Consider the following 20,553-nt stretch of genomic DNA (forward strand, 5'->3'; position numbering starts at 1 on the left):
TGTTCTTGGATTCAAAGCCAACTTTGATGTTCAAATAGTTTAAAATTTGAACAAATTCTTAGGTGACATCTATGGTTAATCGTTGATTTCACTTGGTCTAATCAATTATTATTACAGGAAACTTTTAGCAAGTTTACTAAGTCATTTTATTTGGGAGTGTTTACTTATATAGTGAAGCTAACATTGTTTCAAAAATGGAGACTAACAAATAGTCAGTTATTCTTTGATTCAGATTCAACTTTAATATTAAAAATGTTTGAAATTTAAATGAATTTTGTAGTGACATCTCCCGTTAATCGTTGGTTTCACTTGATTCAGTTAAAACAAATAATATTAATAAATTCTCAATGATATATCCGATTATAAACTCTTATGTAATACTAATACAAAAATTTATTATGATAATTACAAAATACAAATTAAAAATAATATATTTGGTCATTCATATCCAATTGGCTCATGATCTAATTTCCTTAAATACGGTAGTTTTCTGGCTACTTCATCTCTCCACCTCAACGGTTCGTAATATTTTTGCAATTGATTGCCTAATAAAAAAGGCACACGTCAATATATCACAAAACTGGACAAAAAATCGGCTTGCCAGAAAACACCAGCTCTTCTAATCTGGGTAGTTCCCTCAACTTCAAGAATTCTGACCATTCACGTACGAGGTTGTGACTAAGGTCAAGAAATCTAAGCCTTCTCAAAACACCTATCCCTTTTAATCTTTCGATGAAGTTATAAGATAGTTGCAAGTGCACTAACGTGTCACCAACACCTTCCTGAAATATTTTTATTTTAAAGTGCATATGAATATATTCAGAAAAGTTACCAATCCACCAAAAGATTTTATATAGTTTTTGTTGAGAGACAAGTTCCTCAAGTTTCTTAAACAATACATTCCGGTAATTTTTTCTATGTTGTTTACGGACAAGCTTAACGTGCTGCAATTAATTAAAGTTACGAAAGGCTATCCATCAATGAAGATTATTTACTGGCAATTGGCTAGAGCGGCCAAAGAATTGTCCAGTTTTTCGATCGGCGGTGACTGAAATTGGAAACTGACAATTTCCGCTTCAGATATTGGCAGTTGATTTTCTTCCTCCCAGTTTATTATCGCCTCTTTAAGGGTAGTCGGTTCGTCCATCATTTTGTTTAAAAAAAAACGAAGCTTCTGTCAGCGTACTAACTGAAAAGTTGATGGAGCTTGAACCAAAAGTGATTATGAAAAAAAATCACAAAAAGTCACAGATTATCATAGTAAATCTCGTGAATTCACTCTGACATATCGTTACACGTTGACATAAATCATAATCTAACAATTGTTTCTATAAAACAATTTTAGTTTATTTAAAGACATATTTGTCCAAATGAAACGTTTTGACATACAAAGATTTATTGAAACATAAATAAGGAATAATAAAGTAAAAATAATAAACAAATAATTTTCACACTTTTGTTAGTGACTCAAAGTCTAATATTTTCAGATTTGGTAGCCTTTTGGTCACTTCCGCTTCCCACGCCGATTCTTCGTAATTCTCGTACAAAGGATTGCCTGCAGTTGTATGTAAGTAGGGAATGAAATTAACATACAAATTGAATTACCGAAAAACGACAGCTCCTCTAAATGGGATAGTTCGGTTAGCTTCATGAATTCCGACCATTCCTTGATCAAGTTGTTATTTATGTGGAGCACTTTCAGTTTTCTTAACACTTGCGCACCTCTCAGTTTTTCGATGAAGTTGTATGACAACCATAGTTGTTCTAATGTGTCTCCTAAAGCTTCCTGTAATGTGTTTTAGAGTCATGACTGTCCACAGACATCAAAGGATGAAATTGGAATTACCAGTCCGGAAAACGATTTTATATAATTCTTGCTAAGTGACAAGATTCTCAAGTTTTTCAAGGAACTGACCCCCGCAATTTTCTCAATCATGTTTGCTGACAGGCTTAAAATACTTAAAATATATTTTTTGTAATAAAATTACTACAAAATGGATGTTGTATTCTTACCAGCAGTTGACCAGAGCTGACAATGAGTTGTCCATTCGGTCAATAGGGGGCCACTGAAACTGAAAACCCACTGCTTTTGCCTCAGATATTTTTTTCTTATTTGCCTCTTCCCATTTCTTTATTGCATCCTTAATCGTCGTGGTTTTCGGCATACTTTAAATAAAATCGAACATTATTATTTCCTGTCAAGAAACTGACATTGAAATGTGGACGAATTTTGATTTCAACTTACTCGGATATTTTCATATGCGGTTCTATGAGGAGCCACCAAAACGACCACCAAAAATTACTATATCTAAGATATTCGAGGAGTTCCATTAAGGCGAGTGACAATAAACTTTAATGTTCGGTTTGATTTGCAGAGAATAACTGTTGGATTTGGTTCTGTCTTTCCAATTTGTTTATGACGACACGATTTTTTTTTACAAATGATTTTTTTATTATTTTTGCAACTCTTTAAAATATATTATTTATATTTATTATATTAGGAAATACAACCCTAAAAAGGCCTTAATATTATTGGATTTATATTAGTTTTTTGTTTTAAAAAGTGACAATTTTAACAATTAGATTTTATGTCCAAATTTTAAAACAATCAGAATATTTTCTATTATTTTTCAAATATTTTGTTTTATTTAACTTGACAAGTAGGTTTTTTACATGTGAAATTATAAAAAAAAATATAATTTTATTAGGTATATTAAGTATAAGGTTAAAGAAATGACAAAAACATGTATTAAATTGATATTTCCAAATTTTTCTAAATGTATATTTTAAATGTAATGTTGAAATGAAGTTACTTAGTTTTGTTTGTTAACTTATCTTTAAAGTTATAAAAAATACAGTTGCAGTCGAACTTTTGATAACTTGAAGATTATAAAAAATATGGCAAATTTTTTAACATAAGTAATCAAATGTCTTAAAGGCACCTTTAATTATTAAATTAGAAAGAAAAAAATTATTGAAGATATTGGTGCTAGGCCCTTAGAGGCTAGTTTAGAAATTTAAAAATGTATTCTTTTTAGGCCACTTTTTATCAATATATTTCTTCTTTATTTATTCAATTTTGAAAGTTATGAAATATAAGTTTGCATATGTTTTTATATATTTGTATATATATCATAAATTTTTGAAAATATAAAAATCAACATTTTATATTTATGTAACTAAAATATCATTTTCATATTTTTAAAATATTTTTTTTTTATTTAACATTAGCATTTATGATTTTATAAAAAATATAATTTTAAATTTTAAATTAAATTTACACACATTTTTATATAGAATATAATATACATATATAAAAACCAGAATGTGGTATTTTATATATATATATATATATATATATATATATATATATATATATATAAAAATTTATAAAAATATATATAAATTTTAAAAAATACATAATTTTGACAAAATTATCTAAATTTCCTAAGTACAAAAATACAATCTTCTTATCTTGTAATTTTAAAATTGTTTGGCAATTTGTATCTATTACAAAAAAGAATGCTAAGTGGACTTAAAATTTATCTCTTCAAATACTGTTGAATATAACTTTTTTATAATTTGCAACAATTTATATTAAATTAATAAAAATAATAAATTTTAAATGAATTTCCTAAAATTATATGTGACAAAAAGTATTTAAACAATCTTTTAATTAGTAATTTACATTTACACCTTTACAAAAAAGTGTCAAATGGACTAAAAATATATCTTTACATTAAATTTATGAAAATATATCAAAATTAATAAAAATGCTTACATAATTTAATAAAATTATTTTTCCAAATTTAATTTCTAAAATGTGATGTTAAAAAGGGATAAAATATATTTTTAAAAACTACCTTTGACAAAAAGTGTCTAAATAATATTGTTAACTTCTAATTAGTTAATGGACAAAAAATGTATTTTTTCAATTATCGTTTGATATATATATATTTTATAATTTGACAATTACATTAAACAATTTACATTAAATTTACATAAATATGTCAAAATAAAAACACACAAGTTAAATTATTTAAATTTCTCCAAATTTATTTTTTATAATATCTTAAAGAATGTAATATATTTTCCAAAATTACGTTTGAAAAAAAGTATTTAAACATTCCTATTGTCTCCTAATTAGTAAATTTTGAGCAATTTATATTTAAATATTTACAAAAAAAATTGGGCTAAAAATATATCTATTCAAATATTACTGGATATAATTTTTTTATAATTTGAAACAATTTACAATAAATAATAAAAATATATTAAAATACGTATATGAAATAAATTACTTAAATGTGTTAAGTGGGCATAAAATGTATCTAGTTAAATACTGTTGAATATACCTTATTTTTTAAATAAACGTTAAGAAGGGATAAATTGTATTTCCTAAGATCTTTATATCAATATTTTTACTAAAAAAACTGTTAAGTATACTTAAAATTTATCTATCCAAATTCTGATGAATTCAACTTAGTCTAAACGATAACAAACGTAGAAAAATATCAACATATTAGGTAATCATGCATCGCCCCCTGTATGCGTAATCGGCGTTCGGCCCCGCTCGGGCGCCGAACATGTCGTTCGGCTCCAACATTAAAATGGAGTCTAGTTTACAAGCAAAACGATTTGTAGTCGTTTCGACTGTGCGTCGAAGAACAGTGTCCGGCATTTTGTGCAGCCGTTGCGGAATGTGAAGCCCAACGGTCCCTGAAAGTGACCGAAATCGAAGAGAAACGTGCAAACAGCGACGTGACGGTGAGTAATTTCGTATTCGTGTGAATTTTATGGCGAAAATCGTTGGAAAATCGTTGGACGCGGCGCGGATCCACCGCAATGGCATACGCGACTGTTTGATCGTCGGCGCGCACGCGCGCTGCCGCCTTTTTTTTTGTGCGGGAACGGATCAACGTAGGAAGTGGATTATTTTGAATGCACCCGATTTCGGAATCCGATTCGCCTTTCGCATCCGTCGATTTGAACGTTGCTAATTTTTTGGTTAATTGTTAAGACACTGCGGCGAAAGGGCACTCGACAACGCGACGTGCCGTCGTTCGGTTCGAAATGCCTTCGGAAGTTGGGAATTTGCCCAATAGAAATTTTCCTTAACTTAATGAACTGATAAATTGTTGATTGTTGTACGGCCCTTTTTACCGTGACTTCCTTCTGCCGAACGGTGCTTCCCCCGCACTAATCTTATCGCGACGTCAAACTTAAACGTTTTCAAACGTTTATTTTCCACACGCTGTATTAATAAATTTTTGTGCTCTGGGTAAATATTTATTTTCCGCGTTCCTTTCACGTGCCGTGTACGCACACGGGGAAAATCAACTCGAGGATTTTCTTGTCGCATACTGAAAAAGGATTCGTTGGGTTTTTGTTACGTTGCGCTTTTTATAACAGCAAAATGAATTGAATATAAATATTTTGAAACTGTTGTTACGACTTAGGGGGGCTGTTGACGTTCGTATCCAGATAACTTTTTTATAAAACAGGAAACTACGTCTCCAAACAATGATAATAAAGGTTTTTATAGCAAAATTTCACATGACAATCAGGCAAAATTTTTAATTTAGTAATTATCGTGATTTACTGTTTCTAATGGACGTTTTTGCAGATTTATTGGATTTGTTATGACCCCTCTATTATTTATTTATTTTTATAAGATCCAACATAAATTAACTTGTCCAAATAACTACAGTAACATGTTTGTATCATTTCACTAGTCAATGTGATCCTAAAATTTATTAAATTATGTTTGAATGTTTAAAATGATTATTTCCAAATACTTATTTTCTAAAACAGGGAACAACATGTATAAACAACCCCAATAACATATTTATACTTTCCAAATTATTTCACATGACAACGTGGCGAAATTTTTTATTTAATAATTACATTAATTTAGATTTCTCTAATTGTCATTTATGCGGAGTCATTGGTTATTATTTATTTTATGGAATAGAGATAAACGTCTTAAATAATATTTGTGAAAGTGTTTCCGAATTTTTTTATACAAATATATTTCCATACAGGATACAAGAAATAACACAACAAATAACCGCAATAACAACGGTAATTGTCATTATGTTTTGAACTATTTTTTAATATTAATTTAAATTTCTTTAACAGACATTTGTGCAGAATTATTGATTATTACTTATTTTATGGAATACAAATAAAATTTCAACAAAAAGTGTTTCTGAATTTTTCTGATATTTGTAAACAGATGTATCTTTTGTGAAACAAGAAATAACATGTCCAAATAACCACAATAACAACATGGAAACATTTTTAATTTGATAAATGTTTCTATTTATATTTTTCTAATTGTCATTATGTTTTGATTATTATTATTATTTGATTTATTAAATACAAAAAAAAATGATTCTGAATGTTTAAGTCGATTGTACCGTAAATAATTTTCTTCTAAAATAGGAAACACACATAAAACAATCACAATAATATATCTGTTGTAGTTTTCAGTAAAAAAATTTACATACTAATTTAAATTTTTCTAATTGTCATTTGTGCAGAGTTATTGGTAATTATTTATTTCATAAGATGCAAATTAAATTTCTAAAAGTGTTTCTAAATGTTTGTGATGTTTGTGAAAATAAATAAAAGTTTTAAGTAAATTTAAGTGTTTGTCACTTTTGCATACATATATTTTTTCTCTGAAACGTGAAATAACATATTCAAATAATCACACTAACAACAGGGTTAGATATAAAAAAATAATTGAATAAAATTTATAAAAGTATTTTCGAATGTTTATGGTGATTGTTCTCAAACAGTCAATTCTTAAACAGAAAGAAAACATGTGTAAACAACGACAATTTGTACTTTCCACCAAAATATATTTTTTATGACAACGTGGCGAAATTTTTAATTTGCTAATTATGTATATTAATTTAAATTTGTGCAGAGTTATTGGTTGTTTTTATTTTGTGATTACAGAAAAAAGTTAAAGTTGGTTGGTAAAGGTTTCTGAATTTTTACCACGTTTCTGTACACATATTTTTCTTCGAAACAGGAAATAACATGTCCAAGTAACCACAATAACAACTTGGTAAAATTTATAATTTGTTCAATATTTTCGTTTATACATATATCTCAAATTGTCATTATGTTTTAATCTATTATGTAATTTATTAGGGGAAAAAATAATAATTTATTTAAATTTGTAAATAAATAAAAGTATTTCTGAATGTTTATTATGATTGTACTTCTGAAACAGGAAATAACATGTCCAAACAAGCACAATAACATTTTGTACATTTCAACAAATTAAATTTAACGTGACAACCTGGCAAAATTTTTAATTTAGTAATCATACTAATTTAGTTTTTTTATGTTTTGACGTACTATTAATTAATTTTATTACGTGGAATACAAAAAAAGTATTAATTAAAATTCCGGTGGTGTGCATATACGAGGGCACATGCAAATTTTTATTGGAACCCCCGTATACAAGTTTTTAAATTTCAAATGTCGAGACAGTCATGACCCAAATCCTATGTGACGTCTAATAGGCTATGAAACAATAAGTTAATTACTTATGTTAATTGTTGATAAAGAGCGACTTTTAAATACTAGCTTAAAAGTGAGAAATATGTAAAGAATAATCAAAATAAGTATGCTATTTTTTCATCTATGATCTATTTTTAACAACAATAGACATAAATAAACTGACTTATTGTTTTAAAAACTGCCAAATGTCACTTGCTATTTTAGTTAAGCAAGTCCGGATGAAGCACTTATGACTGTAACAGGGCTAAATTTCTTTTATTTACTGTCCTATTTAAATCAAGATCGTGTTAAAAGACAGATTTCAACAAAGTTTATTTAATTTTATAATATTATTGTAAAAAAATCAGTCATCATCATATTAGATTTATTTAAAAAGATGATTTACACAATTCATTCCAAGCCATCTAAAAACTTTAGATTTAAAATTTGTTTGCGTTCTAAAATGAAATTGAGGCATTGTTTTTTCACAAACCGATTTTCATAGTTTCGTTTGATCTGTACTTTGTTTGCTTGAATAGAAATCGAAACGAATACTGTAGACAGAATAAAACAATGGAAACTGATTTACTCTTAATGCCACGTCTGAATTTTATTTTAGAATGGAACCTACTTAAAATATTTTCATAATAAACTCTTATAGTAAAGAGATATGTACTATCATTACATAAATTTTGTTATACAAATTAATAAAATAAGTGTCCCCAAACTTTATAGTAGTAAATAAACTTTTGACATCAACTTGGTTTAAATAAGAAAGGAAATAAAATAAATGTAACGCTTCTGTACTACGCAAAACAAGTCATAATATACAAAGAGTCCCAATAAAAATATTCTGACATTGTATTTAAAATAAATTAAATAAGAGGGTCAAAACCAACAACCCTGTGTTACAACAAAGCGGATAAACCGTAGAAAGTAACTCTCAACAAACTGTTTTAATCCGTTTTAATTGTCTCGCGCTTTTTGTGCGATTCTTCGCTGCGAAATGCGCCAGTAGTTCGACCTAGTTTTTGAAACGTTCTATTGCCAGGTGTACCTCTCTCGAACTCCCTTATTTACAGCAGATTTGTTGTAATGCACTCGAATGATAATTTACATAAACTGTCTTGCGATTCCAACGGACAGTATCCATTTCTTTTAATGGAAGCATAATTTAGTCGTAAAATTGACGTCCGGAAAAACTTGTGCTGTTAGTGTCAGACACATTTTTCTCATGGATTCCTCGCAAGCGTCCCATTTTAATGGACGCGCTTAATTCTGAATTATTTCTACATGAAATTCTCTCTAAAAGGCAATGTTACAGTCGGTTTTCTTGCTTACGTTATGTATCGGAATATAATTGAATGCTCCGGTCAATGAATTGCTACGATCATTTTCTTGCTTTGCTGGGTAAATGTTTGAACTACTCTTTTCGATAAACACATTGTTCCTGGATGTGTTTACAAAGGAAATTGGTAACAGGATTTTCTGTGCTTTGCAATTTGATACAATCCACTGGAAACGCCTTGTTTTTGTTGTAACCCTCTCCTTTTTATAAGCGACAACGGGATTATCCGCTGAAAGGGGTTTTAGTTTTGCTCTTATTGCTCCACGCTCTTTTTAATATAAACGATGAAATTAAATATAAATATCCTGAAACGTGTTTACTTTGGATACGATTACAGTTTGCATTTGTTCGAGATAAAGTTTCTTGTAAACGTTATTGAAAATGATGTTTATTGCAAAAAGGCCACGTTGCAACTTTTGTATTCTATATTTATTTATTGAGGAAGGCTTAATCATCAGTGCATTAATAATACTGTATGATTTATGATTAAAAGTTGTATTAAAATCACAAATAAACCAATGAAAATAAATTTTATTAATAATTTTCGATTGTTCATATTTTTAAAACACTTTAGACAATAGAATAATACAGTGGTAGTCATAATTATAGTAATTTATAGTATAAAATATAATATATTCTTCCATATAATGCTCTGAATTGAGCTGGACATAAATATAAGAACTTGAATTTTGGAAGGGATTTTTAATTATTAAATCTGTGTTATTTAATTTAACATTAACACTTTGTATAATATTATCCTCCATGTTTTTAAAGGGTAATTATGTGGAGATTGGAACGGACAAGTCAAAACATCAATGCTTTTGTCTTTTAACCAATCTGTTCATGTTGAAGCACATTTATTAAGAGCATCATTTCTTATAATATATGGAAGCAAATTGTTGTTTAATATATTCAGACTAAGGGGGCCTATGTAGCCTAAACAGCCACCATGGTTCATTCTGGGTATAACAAACTTTTTGTGTATTTTTATCCCTGTAGAATGTTTAACATAAGTAGAAACCAGGGTTTTTCCTGTAGATCTAAGATCACCTTCTCACAGTCTTTGAACTAATTTCAACAATCCCTTTTCCTCCAAATTGACTTTAATTTTAGTTGATGATAAAATGGCCTTTTTCTCTAAATTTTTAATAACACTTGGCTATCTCTTCTTGTTTTTTTTTCGGTTTTGGTGAACGCTGAATTATAATTTTCTTATGGTTTCACTTCGACCAATAATTAAATTAATTATAATAAACAAAAGATTAGATAAAAGTGGATTTAAATTAACACAGAGCAATGAAAGATCATAAAGTAAAAGGTTGTTATAATTTGGTCCATTAAAAAATAAAAAAGTACGAAATTATTTAAAGGAAAAAATTAGATTGACCATTTGCATAGTAAAAAAAAAACAGTAACAGAAGAAACAATAAACATTATAGGTACTGACATACAATTTAAATAGTACTATTCATATTTTTAATATAGTTTAAGTTACTATGATTGTGACCCACACTACTTTAACCATGGAATATTTTACTTTAATAGAATTCACGTTGGAAACTTAATTAATATTATAGTCGTCTATTAATTGAATTGAATTTTAAATGTAAATAACACTTCTATTTGAGTATTAACAAATAAAATTATCTCTATGATTTTCATGAAAATCACGTTTCAGGCTTAATTAAATTTAACAAATTATATTCGTCAACTAATTCAATTTATAACGTAAATAGATGTACTGTTTAAACTTCAAAATCGATATATTTCAATTAATGCATTGCCAAATATATATGAAAAATAGTAACGCTTAAAAGTATTCGAATGTGGACTTGAAAATATATTGTTTTCATGAAAATCACGTTTGATGCTTAATTAAACCAGACATATTGTTCTATTTGAATTGAATTTAATTTAAACGGCAGATAAATATCCTGATTAAACTTTAAAATCGATAATTGAAGCGTTCAATCGCAGCCCTTTGTTTGGTTTATTTTTTGGGCTGCTTTTTGCACGTACATTTATGAAATATTCGTTTGGCAGATTGCGTTTTTAATTTTACACCTATGTTTTCAAACAAACGAAAAGAGAGCGGTGGATTTGTTTCGAAAAATGCTCTCGATTATGATATTATCAGAACCACTTCCGCTAATTAAAATCGGGCTGGTTTAATCAATCAACTAATATTTTGAACAATTTTTTGGATGGGTTGCAGCTTTTCAAAGTCGATTTATTATATCCTACAGCAATAGTTAAACAGGGAAAATAAAATTGTCGTCATTAGTATTATTTTATGGGTAATAGTCTTAACATGACAACTTTTGGAAATCGATATATTACATATAAAAGTTTTATGGAAACATTACAGCTTTTGGAAGTTGATTAAAATCTAGTTGGAGTGTTCAGTTAGTAATCTTAGATAAATAAATAATAATTATTATTTATTTAAAAAGTAGTATAATATATTTTTTTTTATTCACAAAAAGAAAATATTAGATACAATTTACATGTTCAATTTTTTTGGGAGTAACTGCCTTTGGGGGTAGATATTTCCTACTGTAAAACATAATTCAAACAAACACATTAAAGTTTTCTTTAGTGGTATTATTTTAAGGGTAATAATTCTTTATCAATAACAATAGCCTATGCAGATAAAGCAATAGATAAATGATAATTATATTTATTTGTATAAAGAATAATGTAATATATTTTTATTAAAAAAAAAGTAAACATCATGATACAATTTACAAATAAACTAGCAAATATTACTTGTTAAAAAATAGTAAAATACTGTGGCAATTTTGAACAAATCAACTCATTTTGAAGTGACCTACATTTTAAAACGTGCAATTTTCGATTTCCATAAACTACAGAGACCTCATAAAATGCCATCCTCATAAATAGAGTAATTTCGATGCAGAATAACGTCAATGTAAAATATACTCTATAATTCAGTTATATGTTTGGTTGGTTCGTTTCAGAATTTACACTGCAAATGCAAAAACGTGCTTGACTTTTAATGCATAAACAAAATCAATGGCCTGTTACGTCGCTAATATTAAAAACCTTATTTGCACGTCACACGCGTATCCCACGCGTATTTTTCTCGGACAATGTTCATTATTATGCAGATAATCAACGCCGTTGATTAAACAAGACCTATTTAAAAATCACAATATAAATGTTAATCAGCTCATTTGATGTTTTACAGCACCGTTTAATCCGCCGTATCTGAGAAATTGTCACTAATATAACAGACCCTTTTTATCAGTATTTATCAGTGAAACTAATAATAAAACACATGACATAGTTCTTGTCGTTGCATTTTTCATGGTAGGACACAAATCGATAATTATGCGATCCGATGCAATTTGTATTAACAATTCAAAACTGTGCACGGAACGTCTTTGGGTGGTGACAGTTAAATTGAGTAAAAGATAATAAAAGCTGGTAATGGAAGGAATAAAGGCAAATTATTTACACGGTAACAAGACTTAAATATTTTTTAATTCATAAAAAATTAAGAAATTATATTAATTAAGGAATTTGGAAATAATTTTACTTTGTAGTACAAAAAATTTAATGGTGTGTGAAATATTTCTCTATTAAATTGAATTTAAGTCAAAAAAAAAAACTTAACTAAACCAAATTCTAAAGATAATTGATGTCATTTAAACACTAGATCTTCTTAATTCATAAAAAATGAGGAAATTATATAAATTAAGGAATTAGAAAATAATTTTATTTTATTAATTTGGAGTAATTATTATCAAATGGAAGTATAAACAAAAAATTAGATGGTGTATCAGTGAAATATTATAAGTTAAAATTTAAGTAGAACATATAGAATTTAAAAATCAAAATTATACAGTGTGTCCCATTGAATACAAGGAAGTTGATGTCGCTTCCGGTGAAACCGGAAATTAAATTTTGTTCACAATAAATTAAGAAAGTGGTTCAAGTAAAGTTATACTTGTGATAAAAATTTCAAGTCACTACCTTTTTCCGTCCTTCATAAACTTCTAGTAAATAACTTTGGTGAATCACCCTGTATAAATGAAATTTATGGAAACTTAATTTTGATTTTCATAATTAAATAAATATTTAATTTGTAAATAGTTAAAAAATTACGTTAATTAAGGAAATAATTATTTATGTCAAAGTAATAATTCTTACTAAATTGAAGAGCACACCAAAAACAAAAGATTTTATGTCAAAGTAATGATTCTAGGTTAAATTGGGCACAGTTTAATAAAAGCCCAATAGGAGGTAAACAAAAACTATTTATAAACGAAATTGATTTAAAACATAAAAAGATTTTATCTCCCAGATACCAAACGAATTTAATTCATAAATAATTAGACACTAAATCAATTTACGAATTGGACCCGAATCAATAAAATTACACGATCCACTGCAATTTACATTAACAATTCAAATCCGTGCGCGAAACGTCCCGGGCGGTGGGGGGTTCGTTAGTCACACGAAGAATTTAAAAATAATCCGCCCACGCGTCGCCCGCTAAAACAAGACGATGCCGGTTTGTTGATGTCGTCGGAAAAACTGGACTGAAACATAACAAGTGACGTTTACTTTTGAACCAGTAACATTTGTAATAACATGGATGGTGGCCGAGTGAAATCAGCGGTAATTGCGCACATTTTTTTTTCCAGACGCCGTACAGGTTTCCAAGTGTGGCGCTGGCATTTCGTTTTAATTTATACAAGAAAACGGCGATTTGTCTTTTGTGAAAGGACATAATGAAGTTCGGTGCGGATGCTGGGGTTGAACGCAACATGGTCGTCGATGCCTTTTATCCGTGTCCTTTTTATTTTCGCGGTATAATTGCAGAGTGGCGCGTGAAAAGCTCGTAAAGTCGCGGGGGTAATCAGTGCGTGGTATTATTCAATGTTAATTGGGAGTTATTTGTACGTTGACTTGAAATTGCTGTTTGTAAATAAAAACGTTTGGATTCTATGCATTTAAATAACTGTACGTATAAGTCTCTGATAAAATTACTTTGTAATTTATGCAACTTTTTATTATCTGCCAAACCATTAAACAGCATCTTCTAATGAGGTAAAACATGACGTTTATTTCCCAACAAAGGAAAATCAATTTTGATGTAATTGCAAGTTGATTTCCCTTTGTAGCGTAACTTAATAAAGTTTGTTTGGTTAATAGGGTCGACCTATCTGTTGTGTTTGTCACCTTTTTTATAAATGTCTGTCTATTGTTATTACAATTAGTAATTGCTCCAATCTTGTATTGACCATCAAAGCGATGCATCGATTACAAAGAGTTTTTTATTAACTTGATATTGTCAAGTAAAAGTATGAATCAGTCGCACAAATGTTATGTTCCCTCAGAATAAATTAAACTGAAATTGGTTTCCATAGAAACCGAGGCACAATTAGATCGTGTGTCAATGCAATATTCCACGGTTAAATTGAGTAAAAGTTTAATAAATGGTGGATAGGTAGTAAACAAAAGTAAATTATAAACGAAATTGACTTTCGTGATAAATATTAAAATGTATTTTATATTTATAGATTCAGAAATTATATTAGTTAAGGAATTAGGAAATCATTTATTTTTGTTAATGTCAGGTAATTTATTAAGTTAAAAGTACAAACGAAAATTATCTTCGATTAAATAACTAAAATTTAAAATACAAACAAAAATAAATTTATATACTTGGTAAATTTCGGTTGCCTATATATTATTCTATATATATATATATATATATATATATATATATATATATATATATATATATATTAATTTATGATAAATTAAGAAATTATCTTTATTAAAGAAGAATTGGAAAATAATTTTATGTTGTTTAAAGTAATTATTATTAAAATGAAATTTAAGCAAATGGAAACGAAAAATTAGGTGGTATATCAATGATAAAATTAAATAAAACCTACGTAGGTAATAAACAAAAATAATGACAAGAATCCTTTGTCGTTTAAATACATAAACATCTTCATTTATAAAACATTATATTGGTTATGAAATAATTTTATTTTCTTAATTTGAAGTAATTATTATTAATATACAATTAGACGGTGTCAATGAAAAATTCCTCGATTAAATTAAATAAAAGTTAATAAAACAGTAAACAAAAGCAAAACAAAATTATTTTACATTTTGTAGTTAAATGCTTATATAGTTTTATTTAATAATAAATATATTAAATATTAATGAAAAATTCCTCGGTAAATTGAACCTATAGTGTATACACATAACGTACGGAGTGAATTAAACAATAGCCAGCATACGTAATTGTAAAGAAACCGTATCTAAAATTAAAAATATCCAAATAATATATTTTGACAAATATAAAAGAAAATAAATAAATATATAACCAGAATGGTACGATACTCTTTATGTTTGTAAGCTTCCCGGGCAAAATTTAAAAATAAAGTAGACATGAACACAAACCAACCCTTCCAAACTAATGAATAAGAAACATGTTATTTATCTGTTACCTGGAGCCACATGCTTATCAGTCAACTAAATTTATATTACTCCGTACCTTGTTTGAATGGAGTATAACCAGGTAGCAATCAAAAATAATTTACATCACAAGAATATTTTAAATATTAAGAAATTATAAGTTAATTATTTATTTTATAATTAAATTGAATAAAATGTAATAAAATCGAAGCAAGTGGAAACAAACAAATAAAAATAATTTACATAACAAAAAATTATAAAATTAGATGTCGATAAAAAATTCATCGATAAAATTGTATTAAAGGTAATTAAACCTAAGCAAGGAATAACAAAATGTACACAAAATTAATTTACATATGAAGAAGACTTAAATATTAAATATTTAATTAATGTATAAAGAATTATGAAATTACATTAATTAATAATTTGGAGAATAGTAATATTTTGTTAATTTTTATTTACTAAATTGAAATTTAACTGAATAAGAATTTAGATTGTGTGTCAATTGGTTAAATTGAATAAGTTAATAAATAAATGTATCTAATTGGTTGAAATTTATAAATAATTTAGAAATTATATTAATTAGGGAATTGAAAAATATTCCTAAGCTGAATTGAGTAAAATTAATTAAAGCCGAGTAGATAGTAAATAAAAATAAATTATTAACCAAATTGACTTATGTGGTATAAAGATTTTGTCATTTGTGTACATGAATTTCACTCAATATAATTAAATAATCATATTAATAAGGAATTGAGAAATAATTACAATTTGTTAATTTGAGCTGTTAGTTAAAAATAAAGCAAGTACGAATGAGTAAATAAATTATCATAATTAAATTGGTTTCTATAACTAGCAATAAGTAAATTAATTCTATTTAATCTGCCTTGAAACGAAAACTATTTCTGTTTATTTGGATGTAACAGTAAATTTATACAGTGCACGTAAATTTTGTGTACATGGGAGCCAACAATTTTATCTAATTTATTTTCTTTAAAACTAGTATCTTCTTGGAGTAATTTAATTCTGGAATTCTTCTTTGTAACAACAGTTCTTGTTCTGACATCATAACAATATAATTTTGTTTAATTTATTATTATTATGCGCATGAACACGAACTAAAATTTGTAACATCACTGAGAAACTTAACTCGATTCCGTGCACTTCTAGCAATAAAAGTTTTTAAGCCGCTAGTCGAGTGCACTTTGTGCAGACGACGAAATGTGGGACAGCGCAAACAGGCCTCGCGTCTATTTGCACAAAAATTCTTAGGCCAATGAAACCAGTCTCGTCGTTTTTTACCTAAACTCGGATGCGCTACTCGCTTACACTTACATCACAGGCGTTGAAGGAGAGATACACTTTTACCCACATATTCCAATTTAATTTATGAGAAAGTTTCAGTGTGCATATAATTTGTAATTTGTTTCTTTCACTATCATTCATGCAATTAAAACAATTTCTAACATTTCAATTTGCAACTTGTAAATACTAATTTCATCATTTTGTTTTTATTAGATATGATGTCGTCGATGAGTGAGGTGGTGGCGCCGCCGGTGAAAACGGCCGCGCCCGCCCACGCCAACAAGAACAACCACCCGGTGAAGAACACGAACAACAACAACTCGAAGCGAAAGAACAAACACGACCGCAACGGCCGGAAACGTTCCAAAAGCTTTTCCGGCTGCGGCATCATCATGAACCACAAGCCCGTCCTGCCGACGAAATTCTTGCTGGGCGGCAACATCAACGATCCCCTCAATCTGAACAGTCTGCAGGACGAGGAGATCAATCGGGCGATGAACGCCGTCACCCCCAAGTCGTCGCCCATTCCCACACCGCCCAGGAGGAAGGGCCAGATCGACGTGATCATACCGGCCAACATCCACGACCCCCTGAGTCTGATCGACTGCGCAGACGACGCGGAGTACGAGCAGCAGTTGTCGTCGCCCGTGAAGAAGGGCAAGAAAAAGCGGCTGAAGAAGCGACGCACCATTTCGACGACCAGCGAGGGTTTGGACGCGGAGGAAACCGAAACCTCGGCAAAGACGCCCGAGAACTCGTCGGACTCGGCCAAGATACCGGAACTGCCGGTCGTCGAGGACGTGAAGGTCGAGACGGAAGTGCCACCCAAGCCCAAGGATCTCAGCATCGAATTGTCGCCTAAGGCCAGCAAGAAAAGGAAGTCGGAAGAGCACGGGCATCTGGCCAAGAAGTTTAAAAACTCGATGGACAAGATTGTCAGCCCTGTAGTGCCACAGCCTGGAGCGTGGCTGAAGAGGATGAACTCGTGCACCCGAAGTGACAAGCCCAGGCACAACAAGCCGCTCAACGTGCAGCTGCCGCTGTTCAAGGAAAAGGACAAGCAGTTCCAATACGGGAACTACAGCAGGTTATTATAATTTTTTTACAGAACTATTTAACCACCTCACTGAAGTACGTTATTTAAAATTTTATTATTATTTTTTATTATTAGGTATTACGGGTATCGGAACCCTCAGAAGGAAGACCACCGACTCAAGGTGTTTCACCATCATCGTAGCATGTTCGAGGGTAAGGATATCCTGGACATTGGATGTAACATTGGGCACATTACGCTGTCGGTGGCGCGAGATCTGGGCGCACGCTCTATCACTGGCATCGACATCGACAACAAGTTGATCGGCGTCGCCCGCAAGAACATCCGCCACTATGTGAAGAAAGAGCGCTCGCCGAGGGCGGAAGAGGGCGGCGCCGCACCAGGCGCCCCACCCTCTGTCCCCCAAAGCCAGGCGACGGCGGCCCCCATTGAGAGGGCGGCGGCCGGCGGCGCAAGTAGTGAGTTTTTTCCTATTTCTATGCCTATATTATATGGGCCAATTGACATTCCAGGCTTTGGGGAAGACGCGCAAAGGGCGAGGGGCTTCCCCAACAATGTCACTTTCAAGCAGGTGAGTCATTCTATCAAAAATTCCATTATTACCTTATCAGATGTCGAGACAATCAAAACTTGAATAACAAATAATGTTAGTTTTTTTATTATAACGGAACCTTTGCTGTTTTCAGTGCAACTACGTATTGGAGGACGACGCACTCGTGGCCCTAGAACAGCCCCAATTCGACTTGATCCTTTGCCTCAGCATCACGAAATGGATCCACCTGAACTGGGGCGACGCTGGCATAAAACAGGCCTTCCGACGGATGTACGCCCAACTGCGACCCGGAGGCAAGCTCATCCTAGAACCACAGAACTGGTCTAGCTACAAGAGCAAGAAGAAGTTGACGGTGAGGTTTATTTCCTCTGATGCACGACTATTAATTACATTTTATGATTCTAATTATTCTGTTTTTTTGCAGCCAACAATATTCAACAATTACAACTCGATCGAGTTCTTCCCGGAGAAGTTTACGGAGTATCTTCTATCGCCAGCCGTCGGCTTTGCGAAGAGCGAACTTTTAGGTTTTCCAATACACCAGTCGAAAGGATTTCGGAGGCCTTTGCAGGTGTACACGAAGAGCACTATGTTTCCCAGTGAAAGAGTGGAGGCGACGCCGAGGAACGCAACTCCTTACGTTTATGACGACTCTCTCTATCAGAACTTAATGAAGACTGAAAAATCCGAATCTCAAAGTAACGTGCCCGTCGATTCCGTGGAGCACGTGTATACGAGTATATTGGACCGGTATTGCGGATGCTCTGAGGATAATAATAAGATCAACGACGAGATTGGTGAGAGTTTGAACAGATTAGCGGAGGAAGGTGCTTCTAGTCAAAACGAGAAGACTGAGGAGTCTAAGGGCAGTACGCCGCAGAGTTCTCAAGAAATTTTTATGAACGGTGTTTGTGATAATAGTCAGGAAGCCACTAAGCCGGCCGAAGCGCCGGATGACAGTGAAAAGATGGACGATAATACTTAAGTTTTGTAACTGTACTTGAATTTTTTATTAATTTTTTTTTGTAAATATTGTTATTGCTCTGATTGATCTTTTTGCTTATTTGTAAATAGGAGATGTATTCATACATTGATTGAAATTTGTTTCTGGTTTCCACGCATTTTTAGCATTCACAAGTCCATTTAATAGGTTCTTATTTAATAGTCATAAAAATGCAAATTGTTCTCGAGGATCAAGCTTTAAATTACACAGGTTTCTTTTTGCTTTACATACACATTTATGTAGGTTTATATACGTGTTAATAAAAATGGACAAGATCTATTTTATTACTGGAGTTTTATTTACCCGATTTCATTATTTTGTATGTATGTTTCTGTTTATTAAATATTATTAATAAATGTACCAATTTTATTCAAATTATACAATTCTTACCATAAGTTTACTTATGATGTACTACTTGAATTGTATACCACTACTTTGTTTATTGTTTTTTCAGTTACTGGACTGTTTAATTTTATTCTTAAGGAAATTGTATACTTTTTTATTTTTAGTAGGCAATGTGTATTTATTAATATAAAATGGTGTTTTCTTTAATAGTTAAAACAATAAGAATCGAATATTTATATACATTTGTTCGTGTCTTTCAACCCCCAAAGTATTATACATCCAATTCGACATTGTTCAAATGCATTGAAAATATATGACATACTGTTAAATTACATTAAAAAACATGTAGAAAAAACAATATTATGTTTATAGCAAGCAAGATAAATGCAGCTCTTATACTTAGTTATAATTTACTAAAATCTAAACGACTATAAATGCATAAAAAGCCTTTTGTAAATGTTTTAACTAAAGAAGGAATATTTAAGAGAAATATTTAACAACGCAAATTTTGAAGAGTATTTAATTTAATTTCAAAACAATATACTATTGTCACGTAAAATTGTGGGCTTTCACGTAAACGGCTTACGTTTTATGCAACGATACCGATGCGTTTTATGTTAAACGTATGTCTGCAATTTGCGGTTTACAAGATATATTAAGTTTCAACGATTGCTACGTTAACCATGGTATGACTTACGTTCTACGCTATACGTTTTTGCGTTACGTTTGACGTCATACGTATCTTTGCTAATGCGTTATACGGTCTACGTTATACGATTGACGGACTACGTTATGCGTTATACGGATTACATTTTACGATCAAAGTAGCAATTTAACTCGCAAAATTTTAGAACAAAAGAATGAACATTCATGCTAATTGCGTTATACGTTCTACGTTACGTCTTACAGGGACTACGTATACATTGTACGGATTACGTGTAACGATCAACGCCAACAAT

The 20,553-nt window shown here is 30.3% G+C and overlaps 3 protein-coding genes and 1 long non-coding RNA gene across 7 annotated transcripts; 2 read left to right on the forward strand and 2 right to left on the reverse strand.

The window, feature by feature from the left end:
- Positions 1 to 378: 378 nt before the first annotated feature.
- Positions 379 to 1,279, reverse strand: LOC109607534 (dynein axonemal light chain 1). Its single transcript, XM_020024011.2, has 4 exons — positions 996 to 1,279; positions 833 to 944; positions 602 to 782; positions 379 to 545 (listed from the first exon to the last, which is right to left on the reverse strand). Exons 1-4 carry the CDS (start codon positions 1,148 to 1,150, stop codon positions 439 to 441), a joined length of 555 nt encoding a protein of 184 aa, XP_019879570.1. The 5' UTR covers positions 1,151 to 1,279; the 3' UTR covers positions 379 to 438.
- A 45-nt stretch (positions 1,280 to 1,324) lies between these two features.
- LOC109607533 (uncharacterized) lies at positions 1,325 to 1,999 on the forward strand. The gene is made up of 3 exons (XR_002191989.2): positions 1,325 to 1,424; positions 1,488 to 1,567; positions 1,803 to 1,999. It is a non-coding gene; the product is annotated as an uncharacterized LOC109607533 (long non-coding RNA).
- On the reverse strand, positions 1,371 to 2,526 carry LOC109605597 (dynein axonemal light chain 1-like). 2 transcript variants are annotated; one of them, XM_020022187.2, is made up of 5 exons: positions 2,246 to 2,526; positions 2,014 to 2,166; positions 1,847 to 1,949; positions 1,606 to 1,786; positions 1,371 to 1,555 (listed from the first exon to the last, which is right to left on the reverse strand). In XM_020022187.2, exons 1-5 carry the CDS (start codon positions 2,329 to 2,331, stop codon positions 1,449 to 1,451), a joined length of 630 nt encoding a protein of 209 aa, XP_019877746.1. In that variant the 5' UTR covers positions 2,332 to 2,526; the 3' UTR covers positions 1,371 to 1,448. The 2 variants fall into 2 exon arrangements, with proteins under 2 accessions (XP_019877746.1, XP_019879567.1); XM_020024008.2 differs by having other exon boundaries at positions 1,847 to 1,958; positions 2,246 to 2,525.
- A 2,091-nt stretch (positions 2,527 to 4,617) lies between these two features.
- Positions 4,618 to 19,533, forward strand: LOC109605596 (7SK snRNA methylphosphate capping enzyme bin3). 3 transcript variants are annotated; one of them, XM_020022184.2, is made up of 6 exons: positions 4,618 to 4,767; positions 16,853 to 17,726; positions 17,811 to 18,151; positions 18,206 to 18,264; positions 18,380 to 18,598; positions 18,671 to 19,533. In XM_020022184.2, exons 2-6 carry the CDS (start codon positions 16,855 to 16,857, stop codon positions 19,229 to 19,231), a joined length of 2,052 nt encoding a protein of 683 aa, XP_019877743.1. In that variant the 5' UTR covers positions 4,618 to 4,767; positions 16,853 to 16,854; the 3' UTR covers positions 19,232 to 19,533. The 3 variants fall into 3 exon arrangements, with proteins under 3 accessions (XP_019877743.1, XP_019877744.1, XP_019877742.1); XM_020022185.2 differs by having other exon boundaries at positions 17,811 to 18,148; XM_020022183.2 differs by having other exon boundaries at positions 17,811 to 18,264.
- Positions 19,534 to 20,553: the final 1,020 nt, after the last annotated feature.

Source organism: Aethina tumida, chromosome 5 (assembly GCF_024364675.1).
Source record: "Aethina tumida isolate Nest 87 chromosome 5, icAetTumi1.1, whole genome shotgun sequence".
Classification (NCBI taxonomy): Eukaryota; Metazoa; Arthropoda; class Insecta; order Coleoptera; family Nitidulidae; genus Aethina; species Aethina tumida.

Excerpts from the sequence above, each read along its gene's own strand:
- LOC109605596 (XM_020022183.2), top strand. The coding sequence starts at position 16,855 with ATGATGTCGTCGATGAGTGAGGTGGTGGCGCCGCCGGTGAAAACGGCC. Across the intron at positions 18,265-18,379 it reads ACAATGTCACTTTCAAGCAG|TGCAACTACGTATTGGAGGA; the intron begins GTGAGTCATTCT and ends TGCTGTTTTCAG. Across the intron at positions 18,599-18,670 it reads AGAGCAAGAAGAAGTTGACG|CCAACAATATTCAACAATTA; the intron begins GTGAGGTTTATT and ends GTTTTTTTGCAG.
- LOC109605597 (XM_020024008.2), bottom strand. The coding sequence starts at position 2,331 with ATGGAACTCCTCGAATATCTTAGATATAGTAATTTTTGGTGGTCGTTT. Across the intron at positions 2,167-2,245 it reads CCGCATATGAAAATATCCGA|TATGCCGAAAACCACGACGA; the intron begins GTAAGTTGAAAT and ends TTTTATTTAAAG. Across the intron at positions 1,556-1,605 it reads AGAGGAGCTGTCGTTTTTCG|GCAATCCTTTGTACGAGAAT; the intron begins GTAATTCAATTT and ends ATACAACTGCAG.
- LOC109607534 (XM_020024011.2), bottom strand. The coding sequence starts at position 1,150 with ATGATGGACGAACCGACTACCCTTAAAGAGGCGATAATAAACTGGGAG. Across the intron at positions 945-995 it reads GCCGCTCTAGCCAATTGCCA|CACGTTAAGCTTGTCCGTAA; the intron begins GTAAATAATCTT and ends AATTAATTGCAG. Across the intron at positions 546-601 it reads AGAAGAGCTGGTGTTTTCTG|GCAATCAATTGCAAAAATAT; the intron begins GCAAGCCGATTT and ends CTTTTTTATTAG.